General features: G+C 54.7%; 6 protein-coding genes across 6 annotated transcripts; 2 read left to right on the top strand and 4 right to left on the bottom strand.

The window, feature by feature from the left end:
• Window positions 1-8,305: 8,305 nt before the first annotated feature.
• Window positions 8,306-10,706, bottom strand: L226DRAFT_511118 (uncharacterized protein). The gene is made up of 4 exons (XM_067678285.1): window positions 10,317-10,706; window positions 9,638-10,270; window positions 8,647-9,588; window positions 8,306-8,591 (listed from the first exon to the last, which is right to left on the bottom strand). The coding sequence occupies exons 1-3, from the start codon at window positions 10,625-10,627 to the stop codon at window positions 8,682-8,684; spliced, it is 1,851 nt and encodes a 616-aa protein (XP_067533422.1). The 5' UTR covers window positions 10,628-10,706; the 3' UTR covers window positions 8,306-8,591; window positions 8,647-8,681.
• Window positions 10,707-10,909: 203 nt separating this feature from the next.
• L226DRAFT_511122 (protein transporter SEC13) lies at window positions 10,910-12,736 on the bottom strand (the record flags this gene model as incomplete). The annotated part of the gene is made up of 7 exons (XM_067678286.1): window positions 12,286-12,736; window positions 12,178-12,234; window positions 11,991-12,112; window positions 11,757-11,926; window positions 11,618-11,707; window positions 11,240-11,565; window positions 10,910-11,173 (listed from the first exon to the last, which is right to left on the bottom strand). The coding sequence occupies exons 1-7, from the start codon at window positions 12,286-12,288 to the stop codon at window positions 10,910-10,912; spliced, it is 1,032 nt and encodes a 343-aa protein (XP_067533423.1). The 5' UTR covers window positions 12,289-12,736.
• Window positions 12,452-14,683, top strand: L226DRAFT_536714 (WD40 repeat-like protein). Its single transcript, XM_067681171.1, has 5 exons — window positions 12,452-12,859; window positions 12,930-13,039; window positions 13,102-13,482; window positions 13,540-13,958; window positions 14,027-14,683. The coding sequence occupies exons 1-5, from the start codon at window positions 12,493-12,495 to the stop codon at window positions 14,514-14,516; spliced, it is 1,767 nt and encodes a 588-aa protein (XP_067533424.1). The 5' UTR covers window positions 12,452-12,492; the 3' UTR covers window positions 14,517-14,683.
• L226DRAFT_139813 (uncharacterized protein) lies at window positions 14,617-15,050 on the bottom strand. The gene is made up of 2 exons (XM_067672331.1): window positions 14,809-15,050; window positions 14,617-14,754 (listed from the first exon to the last, which is right to left on the bottom strand). The coding sequence occupies exons 1-2, from the start codon at window positions 15,002-15,004 to the stop codon at window positions 14,717-14,719; spliced, it is 234 nt and encodes a 77-aa protein (XP_067533425.1). The 5' UTR covers window positions 15,005-15,050; the 3' UTR covers window positions 14,617-14,716.
• A 101-nt stretch (window positions 15,051-15,151) lies between these two features.
• Window positions 15,152-18,747, top strand: L226DRAFT_511127 (elongation factor G mitochondrial). The gene is made up of 8 exons (XM_067678287.1): window positions 15,152-15,522; window positions 15,944-16,106; window positions 16,162-16,327; window positions 16,382-17,159; window positions 17,218-17,361; window positions 17,420-17,719; window positions 17,778-17,997; window positions 18,059-18,747. Exons 1-8 carry the CDS (start codon window positions 15,190-15,192, stop codon window positions 18,307-18,309), a joined length of 2,355 nt encoding a protein of 784 aa, XP_067533426.1. The 5' UTR covers window positions 15,152-15,189; the 3' UTR covers window positions 18,310-18,747.
• Window positions 18,748-18,989: 242 nt separating this feature from the next.
• Window positions 18,990-20,955, bottom strand: L226DRAFT_466354 (family S53 protease; the record flags this gene model as incomplete). Its single annotated transcript, XM_067675969.1, has 8 exons — window positions 18,990-19,049; window positions 19,111-19,558; window positions 19,618-19,761; window positions 19,815-20,008; window positions 20,070-20,168; window positions 20,224-20,443; window positions 20,498-20,760; window positions 20,815-20,955. The coding sequence occupies 8 exons, from the start codon at window positions 20,953-20,955 to the stop codon at window positions 18,990-18,992; spliced, it is 1,569 nt and encodes a 522-aa protein (XP_067533427.1).
• Between the last annotated feature and the right edge of the window lie 1,060 nt (window positions 20,956-22,015).

Genomic DNA, 22,015 nt, shown 5'->3' on the forward strand with positions numbered 1-22,015 from the left:
GGCCCCTGCCAAAACGCGATATAGTGGACACCTACTTTCACGCCTCGCGCGCGGCGCGTCAAAGCACTGCCACCCAGAGGGCCCTGCCTACCTCATGAGGGAAGGCTGAAAGGCAAGAGCGAATAGAACGGCGCAAGCTCAGTAATTCGCGACGACGGCTTAGTACGTTAGTAACTCCAGAGGGAAAGCTGAAAGGCAATAGCGGGTTACAACTGGGCTGACACTAATATTGGGCTTACACGGGCACTTCAACTGCGGGTTTGCGGGTTTGTCCTTTGCTTTCTCTGTTCCTAGTCGGCTCTACAATGTGTGCTTCAACCCTCTGGGAGTACACCTATAGCTGGCTGTTGGTGTGGTTGTTGGTCGGGCTATCACTCCGGTGATAATCTGGACAACAAACATGCGCAATAGACTGGTGTGTGGGGAGTCCATCGCGCCACCGGACTCCTTGCAACGAGGGACCCGGGTTCCTCTTCGGAGGAAGCTCGGGCTGTCCCCCTTAGAGGGGGGGCAGCTCGAGTTTCTGAAGAAGAGAGAATCCAAGGGGGAGGGGGAGGAGGGCTGGCATTGAAGCCAGCTCTCTAGAGCCCGGAGAATGCGCGCGGGGGCGCGTTCAAAGCGCGATTAGAAAAATAATAAGAAGCGCGAGAAAGAGAGAATAAGAAATGCTTGTAGATCGATGCTAGAGCTTCGAATAGACGCATTGATCAGGCCTATTGAGCGAGAATTGACGGACTTATGTGTGCAACAAACCGCGACCGGACCCGCAGTAAACCCATACTTATTTGGGGTTACCGGCATAAGAATCGGACTTGAAGCCGACGCTTCATTGTGTTCTTATGGGTTCATTAGACCGAGGTCGGAGTGTTGTTCATCTGTGCTGTGGTCGTGCACTTTAGGGCAGGCTAGAGGTAAGTAAGTAAGTAATCGTTTCTATTACGCGGTATCGACTTCAGGGCAGGTCTCCAGCGACGAAGCAGATGGCTTGTAGATAGCTTCTATGTATCAGTAAGTAGTCGATCTTTAACCCTATAGTAGTGTTTCTCAGCTGAAAAGTCGAGTAGAGGTCGACTGTTGACCGTTTACTTACCGCGTGCTTACCGGACTAGATGCGCGTGCTTACCAGGTTAGATGCGCATGCTTACCGGACTATCGCCGCGAGCTTACCTCCGACTTTATCCGTTCTCTTGTGTTCTTACTGCGCTCCGAGCGTGGTCTTATAGTCCTTATGTCTACTTACTTACCGCATACAAAGCATGTAAGCCTCCGCACTCAAGCCATGTAGTAGACAGTTGAATGCATGCACTTCTACCCAGAACTACCCCATGTCTGAAACCAAGCAAGGTGCTAACAGCTCATTTGAATGCCTGAGACGACCTGCAGGGCATGTTTGAAGTGAGAACAGTATCCAGTCAGCCTTCAGCCAGCCTCCAGTCAGCCTCCAGCAAGCCTCAGCAAGCCTCATCCTTGTAACAGAATATCTATCTGGACCTCAGATGGCACAGAATGCGAAGCTGAGAGGTCATACCAGTCCGCATATGTAGAAAAACTAGAGGTGTCACGACCATGCTGGACTCCAGACTCCAGACTTACTAGTAGCCTCTAGCAGGCTCTTGCTCCAGAACCTTCTACAAGTTTCTTCTCTTGGCTCTGGACTCTTCCATCTGGACCCCTCCACTCGGACCCCTTATGCCTTTTCTTACTTAGGTTATTACTTAACTTGCATTGGTCATCTGTTCCTGTTAGTATTCTGAAGCCCGGGACTTTTAGTATAAAAGCCCCGGTGCAGCAGGCATGTAACTTCAGTTCAGATATCTTGTCAATCCAATGTTCTTATCCTTTAATGTTTGGACCTCTGCTCTCCAGCCGGACCTCCAATCATCTGCCCTTGGACCTTGATTTCGCACTCAGATGTGAAGTCCTTCAGTCGCCTCCTCCCTTAGAGCCTGTACTAGCTCTAAGTCCAAACTCAGACTCCACTCCAGACTCTGGATCTGGTCCGCAAAATAGAGGACAACAACATTGCCTCAGGGTGTTGCTAATAGCTTTGCTGAAGTCCTCACTAGTCACACTACTTATCCATTTACCGGACTTTGTTATTACTCCAGTTATTTATATAAGTAACTCAGCACAGTCCTAACAGGAGGAAGTAGAACAATATGTGGATTTTACACAGAGGAGACTGGAATACGGTGTACCAGTCCTCCTAGAACCTACACCCATCCAAGGACACTCCTTCAAATATATTATGGGCAACCTTGATTTCACTACATTTGAGTCCTTGTTGGACTACACATATTCTCCCTTCTTTGTGGACCAACCACACTGTTTTGGGCTTTGATTAGTGTTGTGAAGTCCTGTCCTGTCCTGTCTTTTGACCCTCAGGCAGGAGGACAGGTCTTAGGACCTAGGACAGGACCCAGAAGAGGTGTCCTTGAAGGACATGTGTCCTCATGTGTCCTCTTGATATTGGCCTCCTCATGAGGACAGGACTGGTTGTAGGACTGGTCCAGACTGATCCTACCTTGTATGAAGCAATGATGGCCTGTAATAGTCTGCCAATATGCTTCAGATTCTATCATAGTTTTAAGTCTACGCATTGTTTAAGGTCATATATCACTTAATAGCAATAGTTAATGACATACATGAGTCACATTATGGCCACACAGCAAGAATCTCAAATTATGAGAACTGAGGACACATCAAAGAACAGGACACATTGACGACACGTGTGAAGTCCAGCCTTTAGCAGGCCTGTTCCAGCATCAGTAATTCCAGATTTGTCTAAACATCTGGCATGCAGGTGCTAAATCACCTTGACCTTGACTGCACATGTCTTGGTCTCATAGCTGACTCTCATCATCACCTCTGGTGTTGAAACTCTAGATAATACACTTTCAAATGTTTATCTCCTCACCAACACCATTTCATGAGAATCATACATCAACTGGCCAAAATGAGTCAACAATCAGTCTTGAGGGCATTCCCCTCAACCATGATGGAACTACTGAAATTGTTTTATCGGAATTGTTCTATTGCAAGAGGTCATATGGAGGGTGGGGAATGTCTACAGACATATTTGGTTGAGATAAGCAGTATATGAATGATGTTTCAGATACATTCAGATGTATTCAGGAAAATCTGAAATTACTAATGAGTCCTAGGATCAGTCTTGCATGTGTCCTAGGACTGGACTTAGCAACACTACCTGTACCTGTGTGACAGCCCTGTGAAAACCCATACAGGTTTGGCTACCCCTTGACACACCCTAACCTAGACTGAGGTGCCTGAAGACTTGAGCTTGACAAAGCGAGACTGACACCACCCACAAATTCTGAAGGAGCATGATAATCAGTGCTTTGACAGTGCTCCAGCCCACTACATGATTTAGCGGCCACTACAGGAATCAGACACTGAAAAGTGTCTCTCTGATGAATGTCCTGAGGCTGTCTGATGAACCCATATATGAAAAGCCAGATGCCTATTGTCAGTAGTATGGGTATTTGCATGTCCATGCCACCTTTCATCTCACTTTCATACTTGTATATTAAAGCTCCCCATTTGCCGATGGTGGAGTTGTCATCAGCAAAAAGCCAAAACCCTCAGAAATGCTTGCAGTGTTTGCAATTGTCTGTCCCCTTGAGAGTGATTGCAAGCATCAGCAAACGGGGGAGTTGACGATAGGGCAAGACAGGCAAGATGACATATGCAGGCCGAGGCAGGCTCCAGTTCGAGTACTGGGCGCCTGTATTGCCCAATCGGGGCCCGTCTTGAAGACAGCCGCCTGTATGTTTCCATCCAACTCGAAGCTCGATTGTAACGAGCCAACGGGTTGTGCTAGTAGATATAGAAGATTATTCACCTATATATCAAACTTACAGATGCGGCCAGAGAACCACAATGGTAGCCTCATCTGCTGTCCATCGTCGTCCGGAGATGTTCCGCGCGTCAGATGCAACCTTGACGTGAACCCCGACGAGCGCCGTTGCTTGTTCCTTGGCTTGATCACTTCCTCTGCACTGTGACCTTCTCTGTGCCCATCTCTTCTTCACTGACTTGGCCTATCTCTCAACTTCCAGGCTGAAGACAACGAGAGGAGCAGATCGTTTAGTTCACAGTGGTAGAGGCATCAGGTGCGCATTTTCAAACTTTATGCTTGGAATTTGTTACAGAAGGGGACAAGATATACCGGAGGAGGTCGAGCAAGGACGAGGAGGAGGACATGTTCACATGTCCGGGCTCGTAATCACCCCCGGCAACAGCCCCGCTGTCCCAAGGCTTCTTGCTGAACGACTCGCCGCTGAAGGAGGATGGCAGCTTGGTTCTTCCTGCCTCGAGGTCGCGCGTAACGTCGATCCCTCCAGCAATCACGGTCTCGCAGTCCTTTACCTCGCACCCGGCATCCGCTGGTCCCTACCGCACTACGCTCGGTGCACTGGGTCCACTGTCTCTGAACGGTGCATCTCCCTCCTTTGTCCACGAACGACCATCATCAACCCCCAGCCATGTGTCAGTCCTTCTCTCTCCCTGCACCCAACAACTCTCATTCGCGCATGCGGTCCATATCCTGTCCTTTCTCTCCTATCACACCCTTGCCTCTCTCCTGCTATGCCCCCGAAAACCACGATGTCTGCCTCGCAAGCCGCTCTCGAGCTCGTTTCTCCAATCAACAATACCCCAAAGGCAGTGCCGCGTTAGAGGCATTCGTGTACACACTCGCCCAAGCTTTGGTGTACTTCCCGCGTCCAGGCTCTCTGCCTGCAACTACCATCGCCAAAGACGGTGTGCAAGAACTGGACTTCAGCAGCCCTTCACTGGATGAGGGTGTGCCTATCCCCTGGTGCTGGTCAGCGGTGAGCACACGTTCCGCGAGGGCTTCGCCTTTGGTGCGCGACCACCCTCGTCTGGGTCGCCTATGTCCCCGGCGAAACCTTCATCCGCAGGTGCGGCACAGCGCGGACACCACCACAAGCACTCGCTCTCCCATAACTTCATCTAGTTGCTCAAGTCTAGCAGCCAGAGTGAGTCCATGGGCACCCGGCATGTTTGTGGCAGATCAGACGCCCACGCGACTTTGACAGGCGGCCCACAAAACAGGCCTCTGTACAGCACTTCTCCTTCATCCCGTTCTTGTCTCTCGACCACCACCACCACCACCACCACCACCACCTACGCTCACCATCCTTGTCTGGCCTATCTCAAACATCGCCACTTGAAGGTAGTGTTGCTAAGTCCAGTCCTAGGACACATGCAGGACTGGTCCTAGGACTGGAACAGGACTGCTAAGGACTGGAACAGGACTGCTAAGGACTGGAACAGGACTGCTAAGGACTGGACTTCACACATGTCCTCAACGTGTCCTGTCCTTTGACGTGTCCTCAGTCCTCAAGGTTTGAGATTTTGAAAGGACACATCAGGACTGGTCCTTGCTGTGTGGCTATAGTGCATGTTCATCTGATTAATGTGTGCCATTAACTATTGCTATTAAGTGCTATATGACCACAAACAATGTGTAGACTTGAAATTATGATAGAATCTGAAGCATATTGGCAGTCTATTACATACATCCATTGCTTTATACAATGTAGGACCAGTCCAGACCAGTCCTATAACCAGTCCTGTCCTCATAGAGAGGCCAATATCAAAAGGACACATGAGGACACATGTCCTTCGAGGACATGTGTCCTGGTTCCTGTCCTTCCAACTTTCACATGTTCTGTCCTAGGTCCTAAGTCCTGTCCTCCTACCTGAGGGTCAAAAGACAGGACAGGACAGGACTTTGCAACACTACTTGAAGGGCTGGTACCTCCTTGAGGCCACGCACCCATACTATGGTATGTCTGTCAAGATATTTCGACCCTTGTACATGCAGGCTTGTCTCGTCCATCACGCTGATCCTCGCTCCAATGTACGACATCGACTTGGCATCCCCTAAGTGCGCGATACCACCTGAAGTCAAGCAGAAGCTCGTGAACATGAAGAAGACAGGCTGAACAGGGTGACAAAGGTGCATAAGACCAGCATATGCGACTATATGTGCTCTTTGTACTGATCTTATCTACCCAGATCACATGTAGATGTTGAAGCCAGACTTGTGGGAAGAGAAAGCACTGACAGCGATGGTGACTTGTGAGATGAGTACGCTCGTCTTGAGTACGGTGTATGCGCATTTCGCTAACCAGGATGTGGAGTAGCGCGACTCTCGCTGCATCAAGGTCGCCATGCAGTCTTGCCCTCAAACAAATGGTACGCTCACCTATCTCTCTCCAGATGCTTTTCTGGAGTCCTCTCGCCCATCTAGCTGACATATTGTGGCCCGTCATCTTCGCAGCGAACGATTCCGCCCCTTTGACTTGGACACCCTGCTGCCAGTCATGATTACTTTCTTGTACGTGGTTATGTCTCTCATCTGTTGCTCGTGTTCTGTCTCCAACTCTGTTGCTTGGCGCGCATGTTACCTTCACTTGTAAATATATTGTGACACCAATGCAACCATGTTGAATCGATTCAACTCGGACGCAAGTACCAAAGAGAGCTAACTAATAATTGGTCTATCTATGTATAGTAGGCTTTGTAAGTACAGGCTCGTATCATTGTTCAATTATCTTACAGGTCATAGTCAGAATCTGATGGTCAATTACCGGGAGTGTCCTTCTAGGATGCTTAAATACAATCATTGATCCAAGAAGGGGGCCATATTGCAAGTCAATACGTTAATGGTAAGTAAATTTGGACGGCTACATTACCTGGGAGCACGCTTGTAACCTAAGCCCTATAACTGAGCCCATATAGGCTAATTTGACAACTACAGGGCGAGATATGCCCGTATATATGAGACCCCTGGTTTCGTGATGAGCGATTGCAAGCAGAAGCAATAGGTCCATTAGTTTGCAAACTGGTTGACAAGCTTGCACCTAATTGCAATACAGGACGGTCCATTGTGCACAAGCTCACCAGAGATTAGTCAGACGCTTGCTCGCTTAGGCACCCCTCCCCCCCCTTCCCCCCCATCTCGCCCGCAGTGTACCTTTCTATGAGTCAATAGCACCCATGTATCTTCGACGACAGCGCCAATGGGCAACAACAAGATACCGCAGTGCATGCAAGTCCGCACACCCTCTGGACCTCCACCACGTCCGTCCAGCTTTGGACCAGCGTCCGATTGCATGCCTCTCACCTCTGGTGTTGATGGTGAATTGGGACGCATATGAATTCTCGCGAGCTAGGGCTCCTTGTTCACTTTTCTCCTCCTCCCATCAATGTCTGCACTGCGATCCCTCCATCCTCTCTATCTGAGTCCGGACCCATTTACTGAAGGACTCGCGTGCCGCTTAGGGTAAGCCACACATCACATGCCCGTAAGTTTCCATAAGCAGTGTTTGCTGAGCTCATACAGTACGTTGCCTCCCATGCCCTTTGACATTATTGCTGACTGGTCACAGCTGCTGGCTTTGCATCCAAGACGACTGCCCCACCATACCATGCACTTTGACATTTATTCTTGGTAAGTACACTCAGGCTGACCCTTCGAGTTGCACCCCCCCCTCCCCCCCCTTTCGCACACTGTGTACACGTCCCTGCAACTTATGAGTGCTTTAAGTCATTCTAGTCAGCTTTTTACTATGTACAATTAATTGTTGTACGCCGTAGTTCAAGGTTGTACACTGAGTTAATATTGTTGTCTGCTGTAGTTACTTCAACCATCAGTAAATCCTCAAATCTATTGATGGCTATTAACGCTTATTATTGGCAAATTTAATAGATGTAATAAGTAATACAATGTTGACCCTACCGCAAATGCGAAGACAACAACTTTTCTGAGGCTTATTACTACAGGATTGATCATTTGCCAGTCACAAGTCTGCCAGACAGCCAACAGAGACTGGCCGGAATGATGCAGTAATAGCATTAATAGGCATTAATAGATTTGAGGATTTACTGATGATGCTTGTACCATAGCCCGATTGTCCAAAAATTTAAAATCACGTGATTATCTTATTGATTGTCTGCCCATTGCTGTCATTCTCCGCTATCAATCCATATTAATATTATACTTCTTGCTGGCAATCTCTCCTAATCAATGTAATCATCTACAATCATCAGAAGTGCTTATGGAGATTGCAAGCAACTCAGGGTAAGATTATGCACCTTGCAACGTCGCTCGATCCCACCACAATTATTTCCGAGTCTCGCAGTGGATTGGGCGGGATTGCAGTGATTGCAAACACTCCCGAGCGCTTCCACTCTTTTTGGCTTTTTGCTGATGGTGTTCAAATTGTATCAGAAAGGCACAAGTAAAAGAACTAGCCAGTGAATCATGTAGATAGCTTTCCTTCTGGTGGTAAATGACAGCAGAATACTATTTGAGGAAAATCTTGAAGGATGGCAGAAAGCCCAGAATGGTTGCAATCTTGTAAAAGAGATAGTGGCAGGGACAGGGCTCATGAGCCTTTGGGCACTTGAACTTTGCTCTATTAGCTGATCTTTCAGACCCAGATATATCATATATCCCACTAGCCCCAGTCACGTCACCCTCCAGTCGTGTCATGCACCTTACCTGACTCTCATGCATGGGACTTCACGCCTGAATTCTGAGATTGATGCTGAGATCGATGAAAAAAGCTGTAGTACTAATCAGACACTAACCTAATGAACGTCCATCACACATCACAACGATCACCCTACACAAAGCTCTCCTCCAGCTCCCTATGTATCGAAAACGAGATCCGTCTCTGCGTCTTCGCCGCCCTCCTTCCGCCCGTCGTGCGCTGCTCCTGGCACACAAACGTATCCGGGGCGCCCTCCCACTCATCGAGGACGTCCGCCCGCCCGACCTCGCGCTCCTCCTCGCGGTCCGGGGGCCCAAAGAGATCGAGCGCGAGCTGCGTGTGGCTGACGCCCGCGTACGTCGTCACGCAGCGCGGGTTCACGAGGATGCGCGCGGCGAGGAAGACGGCGTTCGGGATCGTGAGGCGCGGCCCGTCCGTGTCCGCGTACACGTCGGGCGGGTCTGCGGCGGGCAGGTCAGACGCGTCGTAGTCTGAGCCTGCGTTCGCGTCGGCGTCGTCCTTGGCCTTGTCTGCCTGTCGCGGCGCGAGCGGGTCGCCTTCCGCGGGGGCTGGTGCTGGTGCTGGTGCCGGTGCCGGTGCTGGCTCGGGCTCGGGCTCGGGGGCGGGGGCACGCTTAGCCTTTGGAGAGTTGGGGCTCTGTGCGGTCGACGCGGCGACATCGGGCTCGATGACCTTCATGCCCTCCTTGGCTTTCCACACCCAGAGGTCGCGGCAGAACCAAGCTTGTGTGCTGTCCAGGCACGGCGCGTCGGGATCGCGGTCGGGGACGTCCGCGTGGCTCGCGGTGGAGTTGAAGTAGTCGGTGCCGGCGCGGTACGCGATGCCCTCGTAGTACGACTGCGCGGGGTCGACGACGTGTGTTCCGGACTCGCAGCAGAACACTTGGAATGGTAGGTGCTGCGTGTAGCGCTGTGCGCTCGTCGGGTCGCGCGGGGGGACGGAGGTGAGCGAGGACTCGGAGATCGCGGAAGACTTGGACTGGCGGAACTGGTCGCCGTTGATGTCTCGTGTGCGCCAGCTGCGATGTGGTTAGCAAATATGCCAGTATATGCGATGGAGTGACGTACCGGTCAGAGAAAATGAAGAATCCGTTGTGCTCCGCCCAGTCCATGCCGCAGACCATAGCGGCATCGTTGACGACGCTGACCTTGATCGTCTCGAGGATGTCGTTGGGACATGTGAAGCCCTTCAGCCAGATGACGCGGTGGAACTGGATGCCGCGGCGCTCGCGCAGTTCATGAAGCGGCTCGAGGACGAGGTTCCGAGTGTATGCCTCCTCCAATGGATAGTAGGCGGCAGAGGGGTCTTCGGTCATCCCAGGCACGCGACGTATCCGGAATGGCACGCCGAGGAGGGTGAGGACTGCTTCGCACAAGTCGGTCAAAGTCTCTGTGGAGTCTGACGAGTCGTAGTCGAGCATGGATACGAAGATATTCGAGGAGCCGAGGCGCTTGGCGAGTTGGACGATGACAGCAAGCTGGTCGACGAGGAAGTGGTCGGCGGAATGAATGACCATGCCGACATAGTAGAGATGGTTCTGTCGCGCGAGGTCCTCGTACGCATCCTCGTACTTGTTCTGACCGAACGGGCGCGTAAGGGTCGGGCAGAGAGCGGCGACCCAACCGTTGAGGGTGAGGAGCTGCTCGATCGCGGAGAGCACGGACTGTTCGTCGATGTGAGAAGTGTCGTGACCAAGAATGCTGCCAAGAATGAGCGGCGCAGAGGTCGGATGGAGAAGATACTCACTATGGTTTCTGGAACCGCTCCCAGTAGTCCTGCACGCCGTCATCTACCATGTCCTTGAAGAGGTCCGTCCGCTCGTCACGGCCCATGCGGACCTGGAGGAACTGATGTTTGCGCGCATCGAGCTGCTTATCAGAGCGAAATGCAAGGTCGAGGACATTTCGTTTCCGGATCTCCTTGGGGTCTGGCGAGTCGTAGAGAGAGACGACCGAGGAGGCGTCAGAGGAAGGGGCAATGAGGAGTTTGAAGAGGAGGGCGAAGGCAGCGAGGATCAGTACGCGGACTACTGTCCGCCGTCGAATCACGAGGACCATGCGGGGCAGACAGAGCAGCCCACGACGAGAAGAGGATAGTACCGGGAGCGACGAGGAGGAGGAGGAGGAAGAGCCAGGACCGCACTTGCAGCGTTTGCGGTCTTTCCGTGGCCATCACAGGCGCCCATATGTAGAGTAGCAGATCCAATCGGGACGGGTGCACGATCTCACGATCCAGCGTAATAGACACACTCACACTCACACAGGTCGAGCTCGGTCAAGAATAATATAGTATACCATCCAGGCATAGAGACAGGTTCAATCCAGAAAGTGTACACTTGTTCAGCTCGTCATGTCGCTCACGCATTCCCACACTCCCTTCAGGTTCTCCTTCCACAGCGTCACCTTCCCGTCCCCACAGCTCACCGCGAGGATGTTGCCCGCCAGCGACCACGACACCCGCCAGACCACGTCCGGGAACTTCCCGGCCGGTGCAGCCACGCCGCCCGCCTGCGTCGGCGACACGGACGCAGAGGACGGGTCGAGCGCAGTCTTCACCCACGGCGACGTCGGCGAGTCCTTCGTCCAGATCAGCACCGTCTTGTCCTGTCCGCACCGTCAGCCTCTCCTTGTATTTCGAGCGAGAGCGTAGAAGAAAGAAAAAATACGCACCTGAGAGGCAGTGGCAATGTAGCTCCGGGGCAGGCCAATGTTGGGTGCCCACGCAACGTCCCGTACCCAATCAGCATGTCCATCCAATACGTCCTCCTCCACCCACGCCTGCGTGTCGTCGCGGAAGCCCCAGATCTTGACCAGGTTGTCGCATCCTGCACTCGCAAAGCGCTTCACGCTCTGCACTGATGCAGGCGCCTGCCCGGGGACCGTGTTCGACGGCTGGGGCACGAGCAGCGAGCCGGGCTGCACGGCGGGGGCCCACGACACGGCGTTGCATCCGATCGCATGGCCTTCGAAGACGTCCGCGCCCCATGTTCCGTCATCTATTCGTCGCTCAATAACGGTGAAACAACAAGAGAGAGGGCGAAAACATACTTTTGAAAGTGAGCACGGAGATCGTGCCGTCCGAGGACGCACATGCAAGAATGGCACCGAGCTCGTGCGGGGCCCACGAAACCGAGTTGACTGTGCCAAGTCAGGCGCAGAACACACTGTATGCATATCACGAACGTACCCGAAGCCTTGTGCAGCGTGTGCTCCTTGATCTTGGACCATCCTCCCGCCCCGGGTCCCTGTCCCTGCTGCTCTTTCCAGATGATCACCTTGCCGTCATACGAACACGACGCCAAGATCTGTCCAAACTTCGGATGCGCCCATGCAACCTGCCAAACCGGCCCTGTGTGTCTGCCAAGGCGAACGACGCGTCTGAATGAGGAGACCAGCTATGTGCGCGAACGGCGAGACTCACCCCTTCAAAGTATGCCCGCTCGTGCGCTGCGTCTCCCCGTCGACGACATCAAAGACCTTCACCGTCCTGTCCGAGGAGCACGTAGCGAGCCGCTTGCCATAGTAGTCGAGTTGAGCATCGTGCTGGGTCCACCGGTCAGTCCTCAGTCTGCGCCATTCCCATCCGCATCCTGGGGCGCGCGACGTACGATGATGTCCTCGTGGTAGGTCTCAATAGGCGTCGGCTCCCCAGTCGTCGTCGAAGGCTATGTTCCTAATCAGCGTTCATCCAGAAGCCCAGCAAAGAGTTGGCGAACCATTGCAGAAGAAGTAGAGTACAGTCTTAGTCTATGGCGGCGAGTAACACGTAGTCCCGCTCACAACGAGCGCGTTCGGCGCTCTCAGCCCCTCAGGTCACGTGGGCACTCAGAATCCTCGGGCGCCAAAAAGTTCTGCTCGCTTGCTCGCTTAGCGTCTGAGGGTCCTACGACTTCAGCTCGTTCCCTCCACACCGTTCTCCAGCCATGCCCGACGCCTTCTTCGCCAGCACCAAAAACCGCAAACGAAAGCGGTCCACGACGTCCCGCGATGCCGGCCCCTCCACGTCCAAAACAAAGCGGATGGCAGGAGGGCGCAAACAGGACTCCGGCTCGCAGCCTGGCAAGGCGAAGGCGAAGGCGCGAAAGCGCACCGCGGACGAGGAGCTGTCGGACGAGACGCAGGACGACGATAATGATCGGGAGGGCATCGACGACATGGACCTGCGTGCGCCGGACGTCGACCCGGACGCGTACGAGAGCGCGGAGGAGGACGAGGACGAGACCCCCGCGCAGAAGCGGCTCCGGCTCGCGAAGATGTACCTCGACAGCGTGAAGCAGGGCTTGTCGCTAGGTGCGTCTCTGTGCTGTGTCTGTGTTGAGTGACACTGACGTTTGTACTGACTGCTGGTCGCATGATGCAGCGGAGGGCGAGTTTGACGCGGCAGAGATCGACCGGGAGCTCATCTCTGCGCGGCTCAGGCAGGATGTGATGGAGCACGCAGGCAAGGTGCACTTGTTCGTAGCGGACAAGGTGCGTTTCTCCTATCCTGTTCTTCTGTTGTAAATGCTTGGCTCATTCGCATTCTGCACTAGTACGACCTCGAGCACGCTCCCTCAATACGAACAAAACGCTCTCACCGCTTTTCTCTAACAGCAGCCGCGGCGTCCCCCGACGCCCGCTGGCTCTATACCGCGGGCAAGGAGGGCTCGATCGTCAAGTGGGACCTGCACACCGGCCGGCAGGTGCACATCTTCCACAAGTCCCGCCCGGACAAAGGGAAAGGGAAGGGAAGGGGCAAAGGCACGGGAAGCACAGACGAGCTGCACGGACACACAGACGAGGTGTGGGCGCTGGCGGTGAGCCCGGACGGGAAGTACCTCGCGAGCGGGGGCAAAGACCGTCGGGTGGGCGTGTGGGACGTAGAGAAGAACGAGTGGGTGAAAGGCTTTGGGGGGCACAGGGATTGTATATCGGTGAATACTCCTACCTGCGCTCACCCTTGAGTAGAATTGCTGACCGCCCTCACCCAGGCCCTTGCGTTCCGAAAAGCGCAACCGTCATTACAGACCCCGACCCAACTCTATTCCGGGTCGTACGACCGGACGCTGAAACTCTTTGACCTGTCCACGATGGGCTACATCGAGACGCTGTTCGGCCACCAGGCCCCGGTGCTCTCCGTCGACGCGCTGCGTGGGGAGACGGCAGTCAGCGCAGGCGGGCGCGACAAGACGGTGCGGTACTGGAAGGTGCCAGAGGAGACGCAGCTGGTGTTCAGGGGCGGTGGCGGGAGCAAATGGCAGGACGACCTCGAGGACATGGATGAGGATGAGGAGGGCGCGGCTGGTGCTGGGCGGAAGGCGGAGGCGAAGTCGGAGAAGTTTATCGAGGGGAGCATCGAGTGCGTTGCGATGATTGACGAGACGACGTTCGTCAGCGGCGGGGACAGTGGGTACGTCCAATGTTCAATGCTCAAATGCTCAATGCTTGCCGTCTGCACTCGCTCACGCACATTCGCAGATCTATCAGTCTCTGGTCGACGCAGCGCAAGAAGCCCGTGTTCACGCAGGCGCTCGCGCACGGGATGGACCTCTCGCAGGTCGAAGCGGAGAAGATCGAGACGGTGCGGAAGCCGCGGTGGATAACGTCGCTGGGCAGTCTGCGCTACTCGGACCTCTTCGCGTCCGGCTCCTGGGACGGCGAGATTCGCTTGTGGAAGCTCGACGCAAAGCTCAAGTCATTTGCGCTCGTCGGGACGTTCTCCGCGCTGGGCGTCGTCAACTCGCTGCAGTTCGTCAGTCCGCCTACCGGGTTCTTCACTGACGCGGCGTGGACGTCGCGTGGGGAGTCGGAGGAGGAGGGTCGGCCAGCAGTAACGAAAGGAAGCGTGGCCCCTGCGTTGCTGGTTGCGGGTGTGGGGCAGGAGCTGAGGACCGGTCGGTGGGTACACCAGAAAGGCGAAGGGTATCTGAACAGCGCTGTGGTGTTTGCGCTGCACCCTCGGACATGACACGCTTGTGATGCTACACTGATATTGCACGTTGCTGTTGTGTGTTGACATCTCTAATGTACGCCTGGGAGGCTACTACATGAACCTCGCAAACCGGTTTCCCTAAGGACCACAGCCAGAGTTCTTCGACTTACCACATCGACCTTTATGCTACTGCCCTCTCCGTCTCCAAGTCAGAAGCGATGCCTGCACTAGTTTGATTACTTGTTCCATCGAAGTACACTAGCAATCAAGAAGCCTGGTTCATGAGGGTCAGTTGCATGTCATGCGCACATAGGTATCTCGCACTCACCGACACCCACTCCCGCCATGATCCTCTTCCCGACGACAGACCCCGGTGCGTGTGCACGAGACATGTTCAACGCGTAGACTCCGACGCCTCCCAAGGCCGTTGTCCCGATGACGCGGCATGCCAAGCAGTCTTGCGGTGTTGTAGAGAGCTCATTTTGCTCTCTATTAGGAGCTCGTTCTTCTGGCGACGAGGACATGAGAGTAGTACAGTGGTAGCGGTACGCAGTCAAGGGCAAGTTTCGATCGGCTTGAAGCGTGCCGAGCCGCCCGATCGGAATCTTGGACGGCGTCTAAATTTCCGAGAGGCCAGGCTGGCCAGCGGGAATTCCTCCTCTGCAGCTCTTCTTGCTCACCGTCCACGACCTCGAGCTCGCCGGCAGCCATGTTGGGCTCGAGCATCTTCCAGGCCTGTGTGCGCACACGGCCACACCCGCGGCTCTCCGCTGCCTCTGCCTCTTCGCTCTCATCTCGCCTCGGCCTCTGGTCTCTCTCTGCGCGCCGGAATGCTGCCACCGCTGCCGCCGTCAAGCCTGCGGAGGGCTCGGAGGAGCCTGTGCAGGCCAAGGAGTACCCGACGTACGAGCTCACGGACGAAGATGTGAAGCGTCTGCGCTTCCAGAGGAATATTGGTGTCTCGGCGCACATCGACTCTGGCAAGACTACGTTGACGGAACGGATTCTCTACTACACCGGACGTATCAGCGCGATTCACGAGGTGAGTACATTACCTTATCCTTTGCTATGTGGAGTACCTGGGTGAGAGAGTGGAGGGTTCCGTGCGACGTGTGGAGACTCTATCCTAGAGCCCTCCTGCCCCGTTTACGGCCCTTCTCAACTTGTCTGGCGCGACGGGTCAGGTAACCGCGCTGCCTGCGTGCATTGGGTGAAGGATCCCGTGTTTGCGTGGCGTTGTTTCCTCGAGGATGAGGATACCCTACCGACGACCTGACCGAACCTCATTCGGAGAGTTAGGTCTGGACTGGGTCAGGAAAGACGATTCCCTGCTCGCACTTGCTTCCTCGTTATACCCTCGCGACGATCGCACCCGTGCCGATACAGTCACCCCATAGTTAATCCATGCTACACCCTTTAATCTTATCTCCCATAATATCACGAACGCTCACACTCTCCTCCAGGTCCGCGGGCGTGACAACGTGGGCGCGAAGATGGACAGCATGGAACTTGAGCGCGAGAAGGGTATCACCATCCAAAGTGCCGCCACCTTCTGCGACTGGGAAGCTACAATGCCGGCAACAGGAGCCAAGGAGAAATACGCTGTCAACATCATCGATACACCCGGTACATACAATCGTTTCTGGGCCGCCAATCCCACATGTTGCTTACCCTCTATCAGGTCACGTCGACTTTACCATTGAGGTGGAACGCGCGTTGCGCGTCCTTGACGGTGCTATCCTGGTGCTCTGTGCCGTGGCAGGGGTGCAGAGTCAAACGACTACGGTAGACAGGCAAATGCGGCGGTACAATGTCCCTAGGATCTCCTTCATCAACAAGATGGATCGGTATGAGTGTTCTCCCGGGAGCCTTCGAATGAAGCACTGACACGACGTCTACAGTCCCGGTGCAAACCCTTGGCGCGTTATTAACCAAATCCGGCAGAAGCTCAAGATCGCTGCAGCGGCAGTCCAGGTTCCCATCGGCGTCGAGGACGATCTCCGCGGCGTTGTCGACCTTGTCCGCTGGAAGGCCATCTACAACCAGGGCGAGAAGGGCAACCAGGTCGTTGAGTCGGACGAGATCCCCGCAGAGGCTCTTGAACTCGCCAAGGAGAAGCGCCGCGAACTCATCGAGCAGCTTGCGGAGGTCGACGACGAAATTGGTGAGCTGCTCATCATGGACGAGGATCCGACCACGCCCCAGCTCGCAGAGGCCATCCGCCGTGCGACCATCAGCCTCAAGTTCTCTCCCGTCTTCCTCGGTTCCGCGATCAAGAACACTGCTGTGCAACCCCTCCTCGACGGTGTCTGCGCGTACCTGCCCACGCCCGCCGAGTCCAAGGTCACCGCGCACGACACCTCGCTTCCAGTCTCTTCTCCTCCCGTCGAGCTTACTCCCGCCTCTGCTGCTCCTCTCGTCGCGCTTGCATTCAAGCTCGAGGAGGGCCGCTTCGGCCAGCTGACGTACATGCGGGTCTACCAGGGCACGATGCGCAAGGGCCAGTTTATCTACCACGCACGCACCGGGAAGAAGGTCAAGGTCCCGCGTCTCGTCCGCATGCACAGCAACGAGATGGAAGATATCCAAGAAATCGGGCCGGGTGAGATTTGCGCCATCTTTGGTATTGACTGTGCCTCTGGCGATACCTTCACCGATGGCTCGTCGACCTTCTCTATGGTACGGCTTCCGCTTCTTCCTATTGACGAAGTAGTTGACAAGCGTATCTCGTGTATAGACGTCTATGTTCGTTCCGGAACCGGTTATCTCTCTGGCACTGAAGCCCGTCGGCCAAGAGACACCCAACTTCTCTCGCGCCCTCAACCGTTTCCAGAAGGAGGATCCGACGTTCCGTGTCCACATCGACAAGGAGAGTAAGGAGGTTAGTGCATCATTGCGTCTCACCTACCGCGGTGTTGTTGACCGGCACGCCTTTCCAGACTATCATCTCCGGAATGGGTGAGCTCCACCTCGAGATCTACGTTGAGCGCATGAAGCGCGAGTACAACGTCGAGTGCACGACCGGCAAGCCGCGCGTCGCGTTCCGCGAGACGATCACCCAGCGCGCGGACTTCTTCTACACGCACAAGAAGCAGTCCGGCGGTGCGGGTCAGTACGCGCGTGTGATCGGTTTCGTCGAGCCGATGGAGATGAACGAGGAGACCGGGAAGGACACCGAGTTCGTCAACCAGGTCATGGGTGGCAACATCCCGTCCAACTACATCCCTGCTTGCGAGAAGGTGCGTTGTTCCCTCCCGATGTTTGACTTGTGCGTCGTGTTGACGGTTCCCCTTGCAGGGCTTCTACGAGGCGCTCGAGAAGGGCTCCCTCTCTGGCAACCCTGTCTCTGGCGTTCGTTTGGTCCTTAACGATGGTCTCGCGCACTCGGTCGATTCGTCCGAGTTGGCCTTCCGACTCGCTACCATTGGTGCCTTCCGCGAGGTCTACAGCGCTTCCAAGCCCATCATCCTCGAGCCCATCATGACCGTCGAGGTCGTCGCGCCCTCCGAGTTCCAGAGTACGTGCTCCTTCTTCCCATGTCCTTGCACACACGCCCTGACCATATTCCGTCCGTATAGGTGCCGTCATCGGCGGGCTGAACCAGCGCCGCGGGACGATCGTCGACAGCGAAGTGCGCGAGGACGAGTTCACCGCCATCGCCGAGGTCGCGCTGAACGACATGTTCGGCTACTCGAGCCACCTGCGCGGCATCACGCAGGGCAAGGGCGAGTTCAGCATGGAGTACAAGACGCACCAGCCTGTCCTGCCGCAGGTCCAGGCCGAGCTCGAGGCGGCGTACAAGAAGACGCTTGGCCAGACGAAAAAGTAGTAGACTAACTTATATGTTGCTTCTGCATAGACACCCCCCACCCCCACTCACCGTCGTCTTCGCATACTCATCTGTCGCTCCTCGCATACACCTATAGGCTTACAGGATAGCTTTTGTATAATCCACCATAGTAATGCATCGTACCTGAAACATCCGGATAGTGGTAGAGGTGAAGTGGCCACAGATTCTGATAGCAACGCAAGGATTATGAACCCATATTGGACGTTGGGACTGGGGGTCGGGTTGAGGAGTAAGAGGTACAGGTGGCTGCTACGATCAAGGCTATTTTCAAGAGCATATGCATCCGGAGCGGCAGAGTCTTTGACGAAGTCCTGCAGTAGCGTGGCACACACATAGCGATGCTCGTCCGGCCGACGTTGAGAGCCATGTCTCACCTGGGCCTCGACGTTAGCTCGCGAGTGACTTGGGCCTGCCGACGGTGGAGAGAATAGAACGAGGTCAAGTTTCAACAAGGGTCAATATTGAGAACTAGAGGGCAAGGCAATCAGTACTGAAGGAGTCCCTCAGTAGTATCGGGGAATTTACAAAAAATTCATTGTATACAACACCAGCAAGAGTCTCTGAAGCAAGCTTTGTTCCGATAATCGTAACAGTCATGATATAGTCGTGAGTGACGCCGGAGTATAGTATCTGCCCTTATCCTCTGAAACCGTGTCGCTCTACAGGCTGTTGGCATACGTGAGGAGCCGCGCGTAGTCGACAGTGCCCAGGCCGGTGATCTGGAAACGTTTCGTCAGAACCCCTACAAGTCCTCATCGAAGACAAGCCTCGTATACGTACCGCGTCCCATCCGGTGACTGCGGAGAAGCCGTTCGTGTTGCAGCCAGGGTTGTTCCCGGAGGTGATGTCGTTGAAGACCGAAGTAGCGGCGCTGCTGTACAACAGCGGGTTCAACCACCCAAGCGGCGACTTGCCGGCGTTGATGAGCTGGTCGTTCACGAGCGCGACGACGCTCGCGAACGTCGGACTCGACGCGCTCGTGCCGCCAATGAGGTACAGCGTCCCGGCGACGTCGACGATGAAGTTCGTACCCTGTGCGGAGATATCGGGGAAACCACGGCCGGAAGCGTTGTACAGGCCGGAGTAGGTGGAGCCGAGGTTTGTGATAAACTTCGAAACAGCGCTGTCTTGGAACGAAGGGCGCGGGAAGATGTTTGAGAAGCCGCCAGAGGAGAAGTCGACTCCGGTTTCAGGGCTGACGCCAGTAGTACCGCCGACTGAGGTGACACTAGGGTGAAAGGTCGGTCAAACATACATGCAGCCCGTAGTACCAGCGAAGACACTCACTAGGGACAGCCGCTGGGGAAGGTCGCGACGAACTTGTTGTTTGGGCAGCTCGCACTCTGCGCGCCAGAGACTCCTCCGTCCCCAGAAGAGTACAGGATGGACGTGCCACGAGCGCTGAGTTGCATGTAGTCATCGCAGAGCGCACTATAAAACCATGAGTCTAGACAGCGAACGAAGTCTGGTGTGAAATCACTAACTTCGCGATGTCGTGGTCGTCATCAAAGGAATACTCGTAGAAGCCATAGCTGGTCGTGAAGACGTAGGGCGTGGAGTCGAGACCGAGGAGATAGTCGTTCAGGTCGAAGAAGCCCTGGATGGAGCTGTCCCCAACTGAGTCGAAGGACACCGGAACGTTCGTCGCCAGAAGAACAGTATAGTCGATGTCAAGACTCTGAACATCAATGTCGCATTGATCAGCAACTACACGTCCTGCATTAATAACCTCGACGTACGGCTTCGAAAGTGCCCTGTCCAGACGTGACACCACCGTCGATGGACACGATCTTGAACGTCGGGTTGGTGATATCCTTTCGGTACGTCCTGGCCAGAGTCTGCGATTTATGAGCATCTATTCCAGGAAAAGCGGGGCAGGCGATTCGGACATACCTGGACTTCCGACAGGTTCGCAATCTCGGACAGGTAACCAGCGACATGGATGTTGTTGCTTGAAGCGGTCGCAGGCGTAGTAGGAATGTTGTACAAAGCTTGCAGACAAGCGGGAGTCGTCTGGCTCGCGCACGAAGAAGGAACAGCCCTCTCCTGTACTGCGCGTGCGCTGGATCCTAGCGGCTTGTAAGTTGGCTTGCCGGTGGCAGGCGGGATGAATCTATGCCACAGGGTGAGCCCAATTGGCAATATGCTCCACGACATGAAGACTCACTGGGTGGTAGGGTACACGAATGACAAATGTTGCTTGATCTCTGCTGGAAGCGAGTAGGAGAGCGTCCGGAGAACCTCTGTCCCCGATGCCTTGTGCTCAAACTTAGTGTAGTTGGCGTCGAGCAACGCATTCGCTTGGTGGACAGGGACGTTAGCAATGAGAGAATTGCCAGACTTGGAGGCAACTGCAGTGATGTTGTTCTTCGTCAGCCAGTCCTTGACGGCGGTGATACTCTCGGTCTTGGGCGCAGCGAACTTTGCGACCTAGTGCGTTACCATAGTCAGAATAGTATTAAAGGTGTGAATCGATAGACGAACCTCCGCCTTGGACAACCACTTGCCGTAGTTCGCGCTCTCTGGGTTGCTGATGTCCAGGAGAGTAGCCTCAAGCCCGTCTCGGTCGGTCATCGGGAAACCCAGCGTGATCGTGATGGTCGCCTCTTGCGAAGCCTTGCCCATAGCTACGAAGCCGCGAGTAGACACATCTGCGTGTGCCCGACGCTGAACGGGCGAGGCCAGGGATGCTGAGAGAAACCCAAGGATGAGGAACGGCGCTGAAAGCATGCTTGCTCGATGCTCGTGGAGCGGGGGCTGGCAGGTACAGGTCGCTGCTACGAGACCTGTTGCAACGACATGTGGAGAAGAAGCCCTTTATACAGTCCAGAAAGAAGGGCGCATGCCGCGGCCTCTGTAGAGCGGTCGTCATACCTCTTGAGGATGGTGTCGGTTCCCACTGCGAGCACTCGACGGGCAGGCGCGAGCGCGTAGATATGTAGCACACGACCTTCCATCCATTCGGTATCAGACAGACTGATTCGTCTGCACAGCTGTAGCACTAAGCGCACTGCTATCGCTCCATCATAGACATCGTGATAGAACGACTGCATGTTCGCCTAGTGCTAGTAGCAACTGAGGAAACGCATGCGACCGTGCGTAGTAGTACGTGAGCTTGTTCTGCGTAGAAAGAGACCCATGACAACAAATGACAAACATGGAGATGCGTCGCCGCGGCTCACGCGGGGCCGCAGCCTGCATACGCCTTTGAAGGTCCGTGCAAGGGCATAACAGGGGTGAAGCCAAACGCACGGTCTTCTCCAGGGGCACATCTCATATAGAAGGGCACTGGCGTGTGGACAGGAAGTCTGTACACCCGGCCGCATCGCTGTTGATACCGTCACGGACGGAGTCATATGGTTTTCAATCAGCGAGAAGCCAGAGAAGAGACGCGCGAGAGAACAAATGCCCATATTTCTTCTGCAGATAGAAGACTCCGACCGATGTGTGCTTGGCACATGTGCGTCATTCCGAAGAGTAGGATCATGGGATCGCTTGCGTCTTGAATCCACATGAACCGTAGCAGATGAGACTCAGGCTGGAGAATGGTCCCCGAATGCGATGTCTTGACCCAGATGCGCGTCCGCGCATCTGGGGGTGGGCTGCGAAAAGTGATCCACTTACCGTAACTTCGGATTGAAAATCGTCCCGATTATGACCCGATGGTCGTGCAGAGCGAGACTTG

Source organism: Lentinus tigrinus (assembly GCF_003813185.1).
Source record: "Lentinus tigrinus ALCF2SS1-7 unplaced genomic scaffold L226scaffold_20, whole genome shotgun sequence".
Taxonomy (NCBI): Eukaryota; Fungi; Basidiomycota; class Agaricomycetes; order Polyporales; family Polyporaceae; genus Lentinus; species Lentinus tigrinus.